Below are 19,095 nucleotides of genomic sequence, written 5' to 3' on the forward strand. Positions count from 1 at the left end.
CGTCCTCCCTCCCTCCCTCCCTCCCTCCCTCTTCTCTCTTTCTTTCCTCCCCCTTCCTCCCTTCCTTCTGTCCTTCTTTCCTCCCTCCCTCCTTCCTTCCTTCCTTCCTTCCTTCCTTCCTTCCTTCCCTCCTTTCCTTCCTTCCTTCCTTCCCTCTTTCCTCCCTCCCTCCTTCCTTTCTTCCTTATTCCTTCCTCACTCCTTCCTTGCTTCTTCCTTTCCTTCCTTCTTCCTCCCTTCCATCCTTCCTTCTTCTTCCTGCCTTATTCCCTCCTTTCCTTCCTTCCTTCCTTCCTTCCTTCCTTCCTCCCTCCTCTCTCTCCTTCTTTCCTTTCCTCCTCCCTTCCTTCCTCCCTCCTAAAAATAAGGAGTTTTTAACTGATAATCATGTAAAGATATTCCAGTAGAGCTCATATAGAGATATTATTAACATAGAGATGGAGATGTTCAGTATTCAGTATCAATAAAAGAGGAAACATGTCTCTTTCTTTCTGAAGCAGGACACTGAGGGGTTAAAGGTCGGAGTGGCCGGTCTGATCACACAGTGGGTGAAAGGTCCGACTGATGGCAGCAAACAGGCGGCTGCCAGACCAGCAGTAAGTCACTAATGTTTAAATCTTTAACTCCTTTAATGTTCTTCACTTTACTCCAAGGTTTCTATGAAGCCTGATCTTCATTTATTTATAGTTTATAAAGCAATGATTTCTGAAGGAAGGGATTTCAATGGCAAAAAAGGAGACTTTAACCCTCCTGTTGTCCTCAAGTCGAGGAAGGAAGGGAGGAAGGAAGAAAGGGAGGGAATGAAAGGAAGAAGGGAGGAAGGAAGGATGGAAGGAAGAAGGAAGGAAAGGAGGAGGAAGGGATGGATGAAGGAAGGAAGATAGGAAGGAAGGAAGGAAGGAAGAAGGAAGGAAGGAAGGAAGGAGGGAGGAAAGGAAGGAAGGAAGGGAGAAGGTAGGAAGGAAGGAAGGTAGGAAGGAAGAGAAGGAAGGAGAGAAGGAGGAAAGAGGGAAGGAAGGAAGGAAGGAGGAGGAGGTAGGAAGGTGAAGGTTAAGAAGATGTAAGGAGAAGGAAGGAAGGAAGGAAAGGAGGGAGGAAGGCAGAAGAAGGAAGGAAGGATGGAAGGGAGGAAAGAAAGAGAGAAGGAGGTAGGGAGAAAAAGAAGAACAGAAGGAAGGGAGGAAGGAAAGGACAGGAAAGGAATGAATAGGAGGAAAGAAGGACACAGTCCAAAACATACTGGGTTCAATTGACCCGGTAGGACGACACAAGGCACAAAAAACCACAAAAATGATCTTATAATGTTTAAATATTAATTTCTGATAAATAATCAAAGACAAACTCTCCATAATTACAGATATTGAGATGAATGTGACCCTCTGAATCAGATGTGATTAATGATCAGATCAGCTGCAGGAAAAACAGAGTGACACTGAACTGAGCGTGATTATGTGTTCAGGTGCAGCTGTGAGATTTGTTATATGAGGTTTCCCTCTGGGGAAGAATACGAACAACAGCAGTAAAAAACATCTGGTTGCTTCAGAGGATTCTCAACTTTATTTCATATGTTTGGATAATGTTATTACTCTGGAGTAACCCTCCTGTTGTCCTTAGTCAAGGAAGAAGGGAGGAAGAAGGAAAGAAGGGAGGAAGAAGGAAGGGAGGAAGGAAGGAAGGGAGGGAGGAAGAAAGAAGAAGTACGAATGGAGGGAGGAAGGAAGAACTGTCTTTCCTTCCATCCCCCTTTCTTCCTTCCTTCTGTACTTCCTTATCCCTCCTTCCAGCTTTCCTTCCTTCCTTCCTTCCCCTCCTTCCTTCATTCCATCTGTCTTTCCTTCCATCCCCCTTTTTTCCTTCCTTCTGTCCTTCCTTACCCTCCCTCCCTCCTCCTTTCATTTCCTCCTTCCTCCCTTCCTTGCTCCCTCCTTTCCTTCCTTCCTTCCTTCCTTCCTTCCCTTCCCTCCTTCCTCTCCTCCTTCTTTCCTTCCTCCCTCCCTCCTTTCCTTCCTCCTTCTTCCCTTCCTCCCTCCTTTCATCTTTCCTTCCTTCCATCTTTCCTCCCTTCCTTCTTCCTTCCTCTTTATTCCCTCCCTCCATCCCTCCCTCCTACCTTCCTTCTTTTCCTCCCTCCCTCCCTTCCTTCCTTCCTTGCTTCCTTCCCCCCTTCTTCCTCCCTTCCTTCCTTGACTCGAGGACAACAGGAGGGTAAATAGACTAATTGTTGCATCTCTAGCTTTCTGGTCTCATGATAAATTAAGATGAGCTGAGTCTTGTGTATTTCCTGAAACGTGTCTGCTGAACACAGAATATCGACCAGTTTGTTTGTATTGATTATAGATTATTGATAATTGATTATTGATTATTGATTATTGATTGATTTGTCAGGATGTGAAGGCCGGAGACGTGATGCAGAAGAAGAACATGTGGGAGATAATCGGAGACTCGTCAGAGAAGCCGGGACAAAAGCTGAAGGTAATAATAAACTATCATTTTATTGTTTTCTTTACTTCTGTATTTGTGTGAAGCATCATTATTTAAATTATTGCTGTTTTTATCTCTCAGGGCTCAGCAGGAAGTAAAAAGTACAAATTCGTCGTCACCGGTCACGGGAAAATACGAGAAGATCCCCGTTGACGACGACGATGAGGACGAAGAATTCACCAACGGAAAGTCAGGTAAGAAAATGACAACTTTCTTTCCTTCTTTCTCCTCTTGCTCCTTTCTTTCTTTCTTTCTTTCTTTCTTTCTTTCTTTCTTTCTTTTCTTTCTTTCTTTCTTTCTTTCTTCTTTTCTTTCTTCCTTTCTTACTAGGCTTTCTTTCTCTCCTCCTCCTACTTCTTGTTCTTTCTTTCTTTCTTTCTTCTTTCTTTCTTTCTTTCTTTCTTTCTTTCTTTCTTCTTCTTTCTTCCTTCTCTTTCTAGGAGATATAATATGTAATATGTATCATTCTTTTGTGGTTACACCATTTGACATTTTCAGGAGCATTCAGTCTTACTTTTGGTAAAAAATGGTGTAAATGTCATTTCAAATTATATAAAACCAACAAAAATACTAAATGTACATTTTAACAAACCTGATGCTGCTTTAACCTTCCTGTCGTCCTCACCGGGTCAAATTGACCCCGTTTCTTTTGACTGTTCCTTCTTCCTTCCTTCCTTCCTTCTCTTTCTTTAAATGTTCTTTCGTTCTTCCCCTCCTTCCCTCTTTCTTTGCTCCCTCCTCCTTCCATACTTCTTTCATTCCTTCCTTCCTTCCTTCCTCCCTCCCTCCTTACTCCTTTCCTTCATTTGCTCCTTCCTTCCTCCCTTCCTTCTCTCCTTACTTCCTTCCTCTTTCCTCCCTCCCTCCTTCCTTACTCCTTTCCTTATTTCGTTCCTTCCTCCCTCCCTCCCTCCCTCCCTCCCTCCTTACTCCTTCCTTCTTTCCTTCCTTCCTCCCTCCCTCCATCCCTCCCTCCCTCCCTCCTTACTCCTTCTCTTCCGTCCTTCCTTCCTCCTTTCCTTCCTTCCTTCCTTCCTTCCTTCCTTCCTTCCTGCCTTCCTTCCTTCCTTCCTTCCTTCCTCCCTGCCTTCTCTCCTAAATTCCTTCTCTTTTCGTCCTTACTCCTGTCCTTCCTTTCTTCCTTCTCTCCTTCCTTCCTTCCTTCTCTCCTTCCTTCCTTACTTCCTCTGTCCTTCCTCGACTTGAGGACAACAGGAGGGTTAAAACCATTTTTTAACATATTCTTGAATGTCTCATCAACCTTTATTAGTCACTGACTCTTATATCTGAGCTCCAGCTGTCAGGTGTGAAGTTGACGGACGCTGAGCTGCAGGTGCGTCTCTGCAGCTAACGTTACCTAAAAACAAACGGCTCTCATATTATCTGATGTTTCAGCTGAAAGTGAAACTGAAATGAATCTGGGGTCACAAAGTGGTTGAAATCAAGTCAAACTTTATTTTTAGCACCTCGCGTGTAGCATGAGAGTTACAGAGAGATGCCTCGCATAACAAAAACAACACCGTTCAAAGTGCTTCAAATAAAAGGACCATCATAAGAAAATACAGATGATTTGTAACACATTAGTCACAGTTGGATTTACTAAATGCTAAATGTAAAATTCACCTTATTATAACAGTATAGGATTCATTTGGGCAGATTTTTCTGTGTTTGTTATTTCTTACTTTAAAAAGCCAAAACTTAACAAAGTGCAGCTTTCATTAAAAAAAACAATTCAGATTTTTTGAGGCTTCAAAGTAGAAAATGTTAAAAGAAATAGGACCAGGATCTTAATTTTACATTAATCTGATATATTTTGCAATTATTGATTCCTAAAAATGGAAAATTAAACTCATAATCATTACCGACAGTAAAAATTCCAGTGTTGCATTCAGGTGCAATTACAAGAATCGGAAAAAAGAACGTCAATGATCTGCAGCTGAATGTTTGATGTTCAAGCAGACATATTTTGCAATCATTGATTTCTAAAAATGGAAAATTAAACTCATAATCATTACTCTGATTACATTTCCCAGTGTTGCATTCAGGTGCAATTATAAGAATCGGAAAAAAGAACTTCAATGATCTGCAGCTGAATGTTTGATGTTCAAGCAGACATATTTTGCAATTATTGATTTCTAAAAATGGAAAATTAAACTCATAATCATTACTCTGATTACATTTCCCAGTGTTGCATTCAGGTGCAATTATAAGAATCGGAAAAAAGAACTTCAATGATCTGCAGCTGAATGTTTAATGTTCAAGCAGCATTAAGGGGGAAACTTTGCTTTAAATGTATTTAAATAAACTAAAAATGTACCTAGATTAACCCTTTAAGTCACACACATGCATTACAAATCATTAAAAATAACATTTAAAAAAAGAAATACATACATCACCTGGCAGGTTCGAGGCTAACTAACCTACACTGCCTAATCAGACATCAGTTAAATGTCTTCTTCCTGACCTTTGACCCCCACACAGTTCAGTCTCCCTTCATCATGACGCTGGCTGCTCTTCATCGTTCATCGTCTCTAACAACTTTCACTAGCTTTTTAAGTTCAGCTTCCTTCTTCAAGTCACAATGAAATTTAGATTTTTTATTTTAATGTTTTTTCAACCATGTCAGCGACTTTAATTCTTCAAGTTCAGCTGCTTTTTGAAATGTTATAAAAATGGAAGAAAACATGCTGTAAATACCAGCATGTTTGTTCTTGTGTGATTGAGATCAGCTGTTTGACTTTTCATGAAGTCTGCTGATGAGATAATTACACATAAACGTCTCTGTTTTATATCAGAAGTAAGGCTAGGAGTCACAGGGAAACTTTAAACCCTCCTGTTGTCCTCAAGTCAAGGAAGAAAGGGAGGGAGGAAGAAAGAAGGAAAGGAGGAGGGAGGGAGGAAGGGAGGAAGGAAGGGAGGACAGGAAGGAGGAAGGAAGGATGGAACGGAGGAAGAGGGAAGGAAGGGAGGAAGGGAGGAAGGAAGGACAGGAGGGAGGAAGGAAGGAAGAAGGAAGGATGGGAGGGAGGAAGGAAGGGAGGAAAGGAAAGAAGGAAGAAGGAAGAAGGATGGAAGGGAGGAAGAAGGAAGGAAAGGATGGAGGAAGGATGGAAGACGGAAGGAAGGAAGGGAGGAAGGAAGGGAGGAACGACGGAAGAAGGAAGGAAGGAAGTAGGGAGGAAGGAAAGGAGGGAGGAATGAAGGACAGAGGAAAGAATGAAGGGAGGAAGGTAGGGGGGAGGAAAGAAAGAGAGAATGAGGGAGGGAGGAAAAAGGAAGGGAGGAAGGGGATGGAGGAAGGAAAGAAGGAAGGGAGGAAATGGAGAGGAAGGAAATAAAGAGAAAAGGAGGGAGGGAGGAAGGAAGGAAGGAAGGGAGGAAAGAGAGAGGAAGGGAGGAAAGAAGGAACAGTGAAAACAGACCTTGGAGGACGACACAAAGGTTAAATTAATGTGAAACAGAAGCTCAGTATGAAGAAGATTGAGCTAAAAATACTAATATTAATTCTCTATTTATCATTCAAGACTTCTTATATTATCTTCTATATTAACAATGAATACAACAATAAATAAAAGTCAGTCTTTACCTTTATACCATTGTGTCATAATTAATATCAAACCTTCATAACTAGGTCATTATTGATTCATATGTCAATTATTTTCTCCATTGATCGATTAGTATTTAAGTGTTGTTGTGATTCATTGCCAATTAAAAAAAGTCTATATCTGATTGGCACCTTATTGGTTTAATGGCCTTTTAATTGGTCTAATTAAGGAATTTTGGATGTTTTCTTTCATTGTGACTTTAAGAAATATCATTCACACACAACATAACCATCTACAGCCTAAAATAACCCAACTCAAGTCCTGTGACTCTACATACACGTCCGTTATCTATTGAGAGGTCTTACCCTGAGGCAAGTAGCACCATTTTGAATAAAAGTGGATATTTGAATGATCATTTAAAGAGGAGACACAATCTTCCCCCTTTGTCATAAATAATTTGTCTTAAAATCATTTCGTTTTTTTGTTTTTTTTAAATATAATGTTTCTATCTATTACATTAATCATTCACCACCAAGAAGTTTCATTTTTATAGCTTTTTTTTTTTTTTTTTTAAATCTTGAGTGACGAGCTGCACGGGAATAATCACAGTCTCAGTTTCACAGACTAGATATGTTCAAATGTTTAGCTTTACAACTTAAAGCAGGGATGTCAAACTCATTTTCATTCAAGGGCCACAAACAGACCACTAAAAGGAAGGAAGGAAGGAAGGAAGGAAGGAAGGAAGGAAGGAAGGAAGGAAGGAAGGAAGGAAAGAAAAGAAGGAGGAGAAGGAAAAGAATACAGGAAGGAAATATGGAAGAAAGAAAGGGAGGATGGACAGATGGAAGGAAGAGAAGAGAAGACAATAAGGATGGAAAGATGGAAGGAAGGAAACCGGAAGGAAGGAAGGAAGGAAGGAAGGAAGGAAGGAAGGGAAGAAGGGCAGATGGAAGTAAGGAAGGGAAGACAGATGGAAGAAAAGAAGGAAGGAAAAGAAGACAGGATGGAAAGATGGAAGGAAGGAAGGGAAGAATGGCAGATGGAAGTAAGGAAGGAAAAGAAGACAGGGAGGAAGGGTGGAAGAAAGATAGGAAGGACAGACGGAAGGAAGGAAGGGAAGAAGGACAGACGGAAGGAAGGAAGAAAGAAAGGAAGGAAGGGCAGATGGAAGGAAGGAAGAAAGATAGGAAGGACAGACGGAAGGAAGAAAGGTAGGAAGGAAAGACGTAAGGAAGGAAAAGAGGAAGAAGGAAACTGGGCCAGATTGGCCTCTCGGCGGGCCAGTTCTGACCCTCGGGCCTCATGTTTGACACCCCTGACCTTAGAGTACATCTACTGTCAACGTGTGAGATGGAAAAGAACAAACGAGAAAAAGCTTTGAAAATTACTTAAAACATAAACGCTTTAATCTGATGAGACGTCTGAATGACTTTAAGACAAATGTACTTTTCTTTCTTTCCTGCTGATTCACAAATTTCACAATTTAACATCCAGACAACCAGTCACACATTTTCCATTTGTTACACACAGACACTAAGACTCCAGACCTGTACATTGTTTGTTTTTTATATAGCTAATATATCTTTTTGCACCTGTACATTAAACATATATATCGTTACATTTTCTTCTCGGCATATATATCACATTTTAAATATATATACCTTAAACAGGATTGAAACCCCTCGCTGTTCTGTTAAAGTCTTTGGGTTCCTCGTCTTTACCTTTGCGCCCAATCAGCCCCATTTCAAACACAGTTGAAATCTTCGTGACTGGCCTCGACGCCGCCTCTCGGAGCTTCTTAGCGTCGAACCTCGGACTAAAAAGCAACACGGGCAACCGGTGCGCGAACGAAGGTATCTCTTTCTGCTCGTCTTGTTCTTTTTTTTTCTCTTCCGTCTTCTCCTCTTTCTCCTTCTCGGTTTTGCTCAACTCGATCTGGTGCATGATGTTCTCTTTAGTGGAGAACATCTGGAAGAGGACGGCGTTCCACATCTTCGTTGCTTTGGGAGCGTCTTCGGTTTGGTTCTCGTCGTCCGGAGCGCCGGCTGTCTCGTCAGGCTTTTTGGCGGCCTTGTCGTCAGCCGTCTTCTCCGTGCTCTGGTCCTTCCCAGTTGCCTCCGTCTCAAGGCCCAACACTGGAAATTTGGGCTCCTCCTGCTCCACCACCATGTGCTTCTTGAGTCGGGACCAACCACTAGCTTTCAGTCCCTTTGGCTTTTTTATGACTTTAAGAAGAGGCTCGGCTTCTGGGAGGCCCGTGTCGCCTTCCTTTTTTGCAGGTGCAGGTTTAACTGCTGGAGATGCTTCTGCTTTATCTTTTCCTTTATCTTCACCTCCTGTTGGTTTAGCGGGAACCTTCACCGGCACAGCTGGCACCGGCTTTGAGTCTTCACTTTTAGTCTTGGGGGGAACTTTCGGTTTCGCTGGTTCTTTTTGTTCTGAGACTTTTGCCTCAGTTGTCCCAGGCGGGGCTTTGCCTAAAAGTCTTCTTACTGCCCTCAGAGGATCCTGGGTGTCAGCTTTGGGCGGAGGATGTTTGGCTTCAGGAGTTTTTTCCTTTGGCTTGACAACTTCTTTAACTGTTGTTTCCACCTTCTCAATTTTCTTCTCCATCACTGGAGTTTTCACCACTGCTGTTGGAGGTTTAGCCTTTGGTGTTTCTTGAATCACACTTTGTTCTTGTTTTGCTGCAACCTGACTGGATACCGTGATTATCTCGTGTGATAACGTTGCTCCTGGGGAGTCAGATGCTTGTGAAACAACAATAACAGGGATTGAGGGGGCGGCAGAAACCTTCTCATGTCTCACATCTTTGGGGGTTTCTTTGACTGTAGACACCTCGGCTGTTGGTTGAGCCGTCACAGATGGTTCTTGGCTGGGTGTTTTAATCTCTGCTGATTCCTCTTCTGTAGATGTTACCTCCTCTTGAGTTGCTGTTATAGAACTTGCGATACCAAATGCTGGAGAGAAAGTTTTGATTCCACCATGAGCAGCGTATTCAGCTGGTGTCAATCCACGATAGCCAGACTTTGATTTGTGAGCCACTTGGGTTGGGGTTTTAGGTCTCTGAAAGGCTACAGGTGATACACTAGAAGGTGATATTCCATATGTAGGTGTCTTTGGTCTTTTATAACCAGGTAATGTGGCCATAAGTCGCGATGCCTCATATGTTGGAGTCTTAGGCCTTTGATAGCTGTAAGAAGTCACTGCTGGTACTGCTGGTGCTGTTGGTGCTGTTGGTGCTGTTGGCTCAGGTGTAGGAGTTTTGGCTCTTTGTGAGCCAGCTGGAGCCGGTGTTGGCCTCTGATAGCTGTAAGAAGTCACTGCTGGTGCTGCTGGTGCTGTTGGCTCAGGTGTAGGAGTTTTGGCTCTTTGTGAGCCAGCTGGAGCCGGTGTTGGCCTCTGATAGCTGTAAGAAGTCACTGCTGGTACTGCTGGTACTGCTGGTGCTGTTGGTGCTGCTGGTGCTGTTGGCTCAGGTGTAGGAGTTTTGGCTCTTTGTGAGCCAGCTGGAGCCGGTGTTGGCCTCTGATAGCTGTAAGAAGTCACTGCTGGTACTGCTGGTGCTGTTGGCTCAGGTGTAGGAGTTTTGGCTCTTTGTGAGACAGCTGGAGCAGTTTGATGCTTTTCTCCTAGTAGATCAGGCTCCGATTTGGACTTTTTAATACTTTGTTGGATTGGTTTAGCTGCATGTGTCATGTCTGAATGAATGTCCCCATTCAGTATTTTTCCAGTAGGCGCAGGCTCAGTAGTCTTCACAATTTGGGAAGCAGATGAACTGATCGTAGCAGAAACCGTTTTGGCAGTTCCTGATTTTTCTGGCTCCGCTCTGATGGTTGACACTGCAAACAAGAGAGGATTGGGTCTTGAGATTTCAAAGACAGGGGTTGGAGCCCTGGTAACATGGTATGCAGGGGTTTTAGCCCGCCCTGCTAAAGTTCTTGATACTTGTAACTCAAAAGTTGGTGTTTTAGCTCTTTCAGATTTTGGCATACCTGTTTTGAGTTCTGCTGTCGGAGTTGCTTTTTTAAGTTCTGGTGTTGGAGTTGCTTTTTTAAGTTCTGGTGTCGGAGTTGCTTTTTTAAGTTCTGCTGTTGGAGTTGCTCTTTTAAGTTCTGCTGTTGGTGTTACTCTTTTAAGTTCTACTGTCGGAGTTGCTCTTTTAAGTTCTGGTGTTGGTGTTGCTCTTTTAAGTTCTGCTGTCGGAGTTGCTCTTTTAAGTTCTGCTGTCGGAGTTGCTCTTTGAAGTTCTATTGTTGGAGTTGCTCTTTTAAGTTCTGCTGTTGGTTTTGCTCTTTTAAGTTCTATTGTTGGAGTTGCTCTTTTGAGGTCTGGTGTTGGTTTTGCTCTTTTGAGTTCTGCTGTCGGAGTTGCTCTTTTGAGTTCTGCTGTTGGTGTTGCTCTTTTGAGTTCTGCTGTTGGAGTTGCTCTTTTTATTTCCGATGTTGGAGTTACTCTATCGAGTTCAGATGTTGGAGTGGCAGGAGTAATGATTGTATTAATTTCTGCTATTGGAGTAGAGCCTCTTTTCATTTCTAAAGTTGGTGTTTTTCTCTGGGTATCTGTGCCCAACAAAGGAGGCTGAGAGGTCTGTGTTATACCTCTTCCAACCGCCGATGCTGGAGTAAAGTCATGTTTGGGTTCTGTTAGTGTTATACTTTGAGGTACTGTACTACCAATAGCAGTTAATCCAGCTGTGTCGTACACTGGCGGGGTCCTGGATGTCTCATAGTACGATGTGCTTGCAGTGTACATTCTAATTTGAGGGACATCGAACATCGGTCTGGGTGATCTTGAGGGTTCAGTTGCTTTGAATGTTGGACGAGGACTTCTGGATCTGACAAATGGGGTCAACACAATGAGAGGTCGAATCAAAGCTTGAGATCCTATTGTTGGATAAGGACTTGTGGGTTTTGGCTGTGTGGTCACTACTGTAACAGGTCTTAGACCTGCATGAGTTTCAGTGAATGTGCTAAAAGCTGGCATTGTCACTTCAGCCACTGGTGCTGTTGCCTCAGATACAGAGGAAGCTTGCTGAGTTATGGTGGGTGCTGCCTGCTGCACAACTTGCCCCGGAGCTGGTAAGACTCCAGGGGGGTGTGTCGATGCAGGATACGAACCAACTGTTGTGACATGCTGTGAGTAAGGGTACGATGGGGTTCCCACCGTCTGAGGTGAAAACCTTGCTGCTCTACCATAACTTGCACGCCCCGGGTAAGGGGACGCCACATGTTGATACAGCGGCCTGACGCTGAACCGGGGAGGCTGCTGGACTCTGAAGTAGCTGGACGGTGTCTCTGGAGTCCTGGGTGGAGTGGAGTGGTCACTGTGCTCGAGGTCAGGGCTTGCTTCATTCACAGGCGAGAGGCTGGAGCGGAAAGGTCCGGTGTTCTGCAAAGCCTGAGCGGAAGCCTTTTTCTTAGCTGTTCTCTTGAGGAGCTTCTGAAGCCGAAGGTTGTCCTTTCCAGGCTTGGGCAGCAGGGGAGGCGGGTACTGCTGGTAAAGCAGGCCTGGCTGGGTAACAGCACCGTAAACGACAGCCATGAGCACTTCAGCCTCCTGCAGAGAACAAAAGCAAAAAGTGTCAGAAAAAGGAAGTTCATATTGCGTAATGATCAAACCATTTGTCAAGTATAAAGTTCAGGCTGAATTTCTGACCAAACAAGACTAAGGAAGCTAGATTTCAACACCTGTCTTTTTTTAAAACATTTTTAAAATGCTGACATGTCTTTGTGAGCCTCTCTTACATTGTATAACAGTCCACTAGTCAGTCAAGTAGACTGTCTTTTTGTGGCTGGACAGTTGCATATCTATTTTGATTTTCAATTGTGATTAACATCAAACATGTCATGAAATGGACACTCTAACTGCCAAGATATCTGTGAACCTTTAAGAGTGATGTCATCCCGAAGTTGACAAAAATAAATACTCCAACCAACAAAATCATCAAAAACTCAAAAATCCTTCCTCCTCTGATAACTGATATTCTGTTGGTTTACAGGAAAGAAACATAATTTAATATATTGGGCCTAAAACCCTGTTTCAACAGAAAATGCATCACATTGGGAAAGTACATTATTCATTTCATTGGACCTTTAAAAGGGTTTCAAAAGTCACAGATGCAAGTTGATGAAACCTTTAGGACCTCTGTTAGTTCACCCTGAAACCTAAACCTTTCCAAAATAAAGGAAGTTAACTAAACAGTAATTATGACCACTTTATGCATGTTTAACATTTTATTTTTTGTCTCTTTTGCAGGTTTATCTCATGGTGATTACTGAGGTGTGTCATCTCTTCAGGTGGTTTCAACCCTGATCTCATAAAAACATCCACTGGCTATAAAGACATCTAAGAGAAGAAGCTCTAACAATTACAATATTTCATCCAACAAATAATTTTCTCTGACTTTCTCAATCGGACAGTCAACAACTCAACAACTCAACCAACAGCTCAAGTCTTGATCATTAAACGTTTGTATTTGTGCAGTTTCCTATTTGTTTTTGTGTGTTTTCTATTTCAAATATTATGTACTACTGTATATATCTGATTGTGAGCTTTGCTGTTTCTGTATTCTTCACCACTGCAGTGTTTAGGTGAATCATTGCTAATGTCTGGTTGATCCTGATATGATGGGATGTTGGGACACTTGTCATATTAAAAAGTCTTTTGAATAGAAAAATGTTTACAATCATAGATTTAATGGATCCGTCTGATTGTTTGCTCACAGATAATAAGAAAAGCAAACAAAAAGCATAAACTATAATATGTTTGTGCTCTTAAACTTAGCTTAAGAACTTGGGCGTTGGAGAGAAATGAAATGTCAGAGACTGTAAAAGTTAAGAGAGTTCATACTGATGACACTGAAAGTATTAAAGTCTATAATCTCTTGGGGAGGACATTGATTTAATATCTGTTACATCACATCAACCTTTATCATGCTGACACCTGATCTGTACAATCAAGCCTGTCATTTCCTGTGTATTTTTTATTTTAACTCCCTGATGCCCTCGGCTGTTTCTCTGTACTGCTGCAGACATTTTTCACCTTAAATATCAATTTACTGAGATTCCTGCTTGTACTGTATATGTTTACAACCCCTTTTCTTAAATAAATTAAAATCATTTTCTATTGTACTGTTTTTCTACTGTTTCATTTCAGATTTTATTTAGTTTTATGCAGCATTTTAAACTGAACTTGGCCTGGTTCATCAACCAAAAAGTCAGATAAAGTGACACCAACAATCAACAGCAGGGGGCGATAATACGATAATGTGTTTGCCAAAACTAACAAAGAAGAGTGAATCAGTAGTTGCATAATAATGGCAACAGAAAACAAGGAGAATGATGGATGGGAAAAGTTAAAAGAAAAGAAAGCCAAGTCTCTCCAGACTGATGCATCTAAATGTAAAAAGTTCACAGAGCTGTTTGACTGCATTAACTTCCTGTAGCAGCAGTAACAGTAATAATGTAATCATGGACATCAGCCAAAACACTGAACCACACAGAAAAAGTGTTGAGCAGCAGGTGGAAGTTGAACCTGATGAGCATCTACAGGTTGGACATGATGAGGGACAGACAGCAGAGGAACTGGTAAGTAACATTTATTCAGGTAGCCATTGATCCTTCTCTTATAGTCAGCTTTTATCAACTGGGTTTGTATAATATGAAGATGAAAAACATTGTGCCGTTAAGTGCTGTTATGCATGTAGATAGAAGACCATGCTGTTGAATGAAACAGGAAAACCTAAAACATCCATTGGTATCACTCTGACATGCTAGTGAGGGAGGAAAGGAGCTAAATAAAGCTCTGCATTTAACCAAAAGTTTGGGGAGTTAAAGAGTCTGAGTGTTTGTTTCTCTGTTATTAGCATGGTGGGCTATGAGCTAACACTGAGTCTAGGCCTGGGCGATATGGATAAAATCAAATATCACAATATTTTTGACCAAATACCTCGATATCGATATCACCACGATATTGTAGGGATGAGTGTTTGTGCTTTCACAAAATATTTACACAATGAGATTTTTCATAAATAATTATCAGTAATGTGGATATAATGACAAAATGAGTAAATGGCAATAATAGAACAGCTAGAACAATCAGTAATTTTACTGTAATGCAGCATTTAAAACCAGGAAACGACAACACTTCTGCCATATCACATTATTACAATATGCCAAATTAGCCAGTCAGTTAAACCTAGGGAGGGCAGATTAATGACAATATGTGTAAAAGGCAAATAAAAGAACAGCTAGAACACCAGGAAAAAATACCTATGCTATATCACAATATTACGATATCTAAAATCTAAGACGATATCTAGTCTCATATCACAATAATATCGATATATTGCCCAGCCCTAGGTGGTGGGTCTATTAGGGAGAAAGGTTTGATCTGGTTTAATTTGCATCTCTCATTGTCTGTGTCCGAAATCTCTCCCTACTACATTATATAGTGCACAAATTTAGCCTCCACCATTTTATTTGAGTGTCTGAATGCTGAGTGGTTAAATATATCCACTATATAGAGCCCTCATAGTGCATGTACACTACTTTCTAGGGCTGGGCAAATAATCGAAAAATAATCAAAACCAACATTTTGAAACTCTAAATTGACTTAATCTTCCTCATGTCAATTAATGGTGGTGTTCACTGTTGCCATGACAGCAAAGGTTGCATATCTTTAAGGAATTTGAAAACTTGTCTCCAGTGATCATTTGAACCCAAACCATGATCTTTACATAGTTCTAATCAAGTAAACTAGACATTAACCACAGCGTCACACCTTAAAACAGCATTATTTTACCTCCCTAAAAGAGGAAAAGATGAAAGGAAGGAAGGAAGAGAAGACAAGAAGGAAAGATGGAAGGAAGGAAGGAAGGAAGGAAGGAAGGAAATAAATAAAGAAAGAAAGGACAGATGGAAGGAAGAAAGGGAGGAAGGAAAGATGGATGGAAAGAAGACAGGAAGGAAAGTGGGCCGGATTGGACTCCTCGGCGGGCTGTATCTGGCCCGCGGGCCTCATGTTTGACCCCCCTGCCTTAAAACATCATTATTTTCACTCCTTAAAGGTACTCATGTGCGAAAATATCACAAAATACGGTGTGAGGGCGGCAGTGTAAAATACAAAACAAAAGAAACTGTGAAAATACATAATCGTTCATCAATGGTGGAGATAATCGTTCATTCATCGTAATCGAGGTTAAAAGTTCAATTAATCGTGATTTTGATTTTTGCCATAATCGTCCAGCCCTACTACTTTCTGTACTTCAATGCAATGCTCCACATTTTAAAGATGTGAAAACTACCATCACATGACTCTACAGCTGATGGTGGCAACACAAAATGATGACAATTAGCTATTTATTATACTGGGAGCAGTTCATGAGTGAATAAGGGAGAGTGATTTCAGACACAGTCATTGTGCAGTAGGTGGTCGTTAGTATAACTTAAAACACCTGACGGTCCCACAGTGTTCCCGGGTTATTTAAGTCCAGGCTGAAGCACAGATCACTCTCTCTCACCCTCCTCTGACTGCTGACACTACAGACATTCACACCTCATACCTTACATACTTAGTTATAGTTTACTTGATTAGGTTTAATTGGTTACATAATCGTTTCATGGTTTGTCTCCCTTTTTGTTGTTGAACTGTCCCGTGGCTGCATGAGAAATATCTTACAGGAAGTATATCATGATCATTCAGCTCCCCAGAGGATAAATCCTTCAGTTTTTAATAACTCCAGTCCCATTTTTCTCAAGCCACCCCCCATGTCAAACCTCATATTTTAGCTCCACTACTGGCAAACTGCACATCGTTATTTATCAAGCAGGTTCAAAAAGCACAACAACACGAGGCGAGAAAACATGGAAATAACCTAAAGGGGATTTTTTTCCACACAATGCTATTTCCCTAGTATAAACCTTGAGGGACTATTAGATAAAACAGCTTTGATTGGCTTAAAAAACAAGTTATAAAGTGTTGATGACAAATGACACAAAAGCAAGAGAGGAATATAATCAACATGAAGCCCAGGATTACGTTTGAGAAATACATCTTCTCAACCTTCAGTCGAGACTATTTAACCGAGGTGAAAACAGAGATATGTAATTTGGGTTGTAAAACCTGAGTCCTGCACCTCACACACTGCGGGTGACTCATGTTGTTTTTCTGAGCGCTGTTTATAAAAGCCAGAGATCGTTTCTGCAGGCTGTGAAAAAACCCAACAGCAGAATGAAGCTGGACTCTTCCTGGATGATGTTACCACCTCACAGCTGATCCTGGAAGCTTTTACTCAGCCTAATTATAGTTAGAAGGCAGAGAAAAAAGCTGGCCAATCACCTGCTTCCCTTTTTTAAGACTCCTGGCTTTTTACAGGCTGAATCACTTTCACAAAGACAATAAATCAGTTTGCTGTGATGAAGATCAGACACAAAACCTCCAACAGCAGGTCAATCTTTTCCATAGACTGTATATAAGAAATGGACGTCACATCCGTGACGTCACCCATTGGTTTGTGGACTGCTGCTCAGAGGCCAATAGTATCGGATCTGAGCAGCGCCATCTTGAAAATTTCAGTTGCATGCTGGGAAAAATAAAAACAGGGATTCTACTTATATGGGCATCAGGAGGAGCATGAGGCGCCCTCCTGAACCTGTGAACCAATCAACCTGTCAATCACGACGTAGCCACGCCCTAATGCATACCCTGCTTTATCGTCACATATAAAATCAGGGAGGCCAAAATGTCCCAAATGAACATCATACTGCATTGAAGAAGGCTTTAAACTAGCGATTGAGACCATAAACACATTTTGAAAACGTTTACTGAGGTTAGAAATCAAGTGAGAAGTTGGTGAATTCTCCATTGACTTGTATAGAGACGGAAGTCCTATTGACACCAAAACGGTCGCCCCCTGGTGGCCTTTTGATAGAATGCAGTTTTAGGTTACTTCCTGGTTGGCCTCATTTCAGAGGACCGGAACTCTCCGTCTGATCTTTTCATGTGTTTCTAATGTTTTTGTTCCATCTGTGTGTCAAAGTCAGGCGTATAACTCAATACTCAAATTGAATACAATCAATAAAGTTTAAGATTTAATTTAGGCTGAAATTGGCCAACAAATCTAAAGCACAAAGCTTTTCATTTTGCACAGAAAAATGTTTGACAGAATGAAGAAGATACTGCTGGTTTAGCTATTCTTTGAACCAAAATGTAAAGTTTAGCTTGGAGAAAGCTCACAGGGTTATTTAAGTCAAAATGGTTCATCCTCTGGGAAACTTAATTATGATTTCTTGTCAATCTGCCTGTTAGTTTTGGATGATTCTTCTTCATGTACAACTAGAAGATTTGTCCTGATTGTGGTGCTATAGAGGGAAGGTTAAGAAGTGATCGAAAATCTTTAGGATTCATCCTCTGGGAACCATAAACCTATGCAGCGAAGTTAATGAAAGTGATTGCTGCCATTAGAGCTGCAACTAATCATTATGATCAATTAATATGTCAATTATACTCTCGATTAATCAATTGGTCGATCCATTTAGTCTTTAGTGAAGAATGTTGGTCACCATTTCCAAAAGACCGAGGTGCAACTTAAAGTCCAGTCCACAGCCCGAGGTTCAGCTTACTACCAAAGATAAGTAACGAAACCAGAAAACACTCATATTTAAATGACTCAAAATGATTAACAATGATCAAATACTTGGCAATTAAAGACCTAGTTGGGGTTATCTCACACTGGATCAAAGTGTTGGACTGATGTGCTGATGGCTCCATCCTCAGCTTCAAATTTAGCTCTTGATAAATGCCTTGATACAGTCTATATATTACCTCATGGATGTTTTGTGCTTTTCATTTGACTGTTGTATTTAAGCTTCCAGTCAGGATCATATCAACCTGCTCTCCTGTAGGTCTGCAGGTGTGTGAGGTTACAGTTTACAGGCTGAGAAAAGCAGCTTTGTCACGTCAGGATTCTCTCATGTGTCTCCTCACATAAATACACACACGTATAGCTGTGTATATATATCTGCTGAAAGGTGAAAGTGAATGCAGAGCATGTGACCTCATGACATCACAGCCAACCGACACCGGATAGGCCCACGGACACACGCTGTCACTGAGAATACCCAATCACATGAGGAATTTAAAATAAACGCGCTGATGAGAAAGGTGTAACTTGGAAGAGAAATTAGATTTAAAAAAAATGTAATGTACTTAAGTATTTTTACATGTGTTACCCTTTGAGAAGGTTCTCTCTTTAAAAATAACACAGCACAAGCGTCATGTAACATTAATGCTATCAATTTAGAGCTTAAAATAAGAGTTGGATAAGTTTATGATTAGATTACCCAGATGGTTTGTGGTGCAAATTATAATTCTATGACATCATGCAGTCTGTAGAAAAACAACTGTTTAATATCCTCAGTTTACTATGTGTGTCAACTCAGTGAAATGTAGGCTAGAGCTGGTTGTGTTTTAAAGGCCCCCCTCCCCTCCCCTCCCCAATCTGCTGCCTGCCTGCCTGCCTGACACATGAGAGCTCACTCCTCCTTTTAAGGCTCTGGTAGGTTCGGTATTTGGAGGGCCTTCAGGATGCAAGTTCAAAAGAGGAAAGTGTAATAATAGCCGTGTAATAAAAACCAAGCTGGTCCACAATGCCCCTCTTTAAGTACACCAATCCAACCCAAAAAGTCATTAACCTCCCGTGAAGTTATGAGGCTTCACACAAACACAACAAACAGCAAGTTTAGATGGAGAAAAAATTGGAAGAACTTACCAGGTAAAAACTTGTTGGTGATGTTCAAAGCGCTCGAGGCAGTTTCCCCTTAATAGAACAGGAGAGAACATCGATTTAAGTTCATCCTAACATATCAAACCCAACAGGAAAACTTTATTCCCCCACAATTACACCAACAGGAAGATTACAACTCAGAGCTAAAATGTGGTCATGGTTCACTCATGCCTCATTGCAGCCAGGAAAGATAAATGACAGGGCAGAGTGTGATTTTTACGCCGCAGGGAGCAGACACAGTGTGAGGCTAACACTTAGCTCAACTCTGCTGGTGCTTTCATG

The 19,095-nt window shown here is 41.4% G+C and overlaps 2 protein-coding genes across 2 annotated transcripts in view; one reads left to right on the forward strand and one right to left on the reverse strand.

The window, feature by feature from the left end:
- The window catches only part of lsp1a (lymphocyte specific protein 1 a), a gene marked incomplete at its 5' end in the record, with an annotated part of 6,138 nt that extends 2,306 nt beyond the window's left edge, over positions 1 to 3,832 (forward strand). Inside the window, 2 exon segments of the mRNA XM_062420702.1 lie at positions 2,563 to 2,675; positions 3,786 to 3,832. Coding sequence (XP_062276686.1) covers positions 2,563 to 2,675; positions 3,786 to 3,832 — 160 coding nt within the window.
- A 3,389-nt stretch (positions 3,833 to 7,221) lies between these two features.
- Positions 7,222 to 18,838, reverse strand: prr33 (proline rich 33). The gene is made up of 2 exons (XM_062420703.1): positions 18,799 to 18,838; positions 7,222 to 11,585 (listed from the first exon to the last, which is right to left on the reverse strand). The coding sequence occupies exon 2, from the start codon at positions 11,568 to 11,570 to the stop codon at positions 7,689 to 7,691; it is 3,882 nt and encodes a 1,293-aa protein (XP_062276687.1). The 5' UTR covers positions 11,571 to 11,585; positions 18,799 to 18,838; the 3' UTR covers positions 7,222 to 7,688.
- Positions 18,839 to 19,095: the final 257 nt, after the last annotated feature.

Source organism: Scomber scombrus, chromosome 6 (assembly GCF_963691925.1).
Source record: "Scomber scombrus chromosome 6, fScoSco1.1, whole genome shotgun sequence".
NCBI classification, from domain to species: Eukaryota; Metazoa; Chordata; class Actinopteri; order Scombriformes; family Scombridae; genus Scomber; species Scomber scombrus.

Excerpts from the sequence above, each read along its gene's own strand:
- prr33 (XM_062420703.1), bottom strand. The coding sequence starts at position 11,570 with ATGGCTGTCGTTTACGGTGCTGTTACCCAGCCAGGCCTGCTTTACCAG.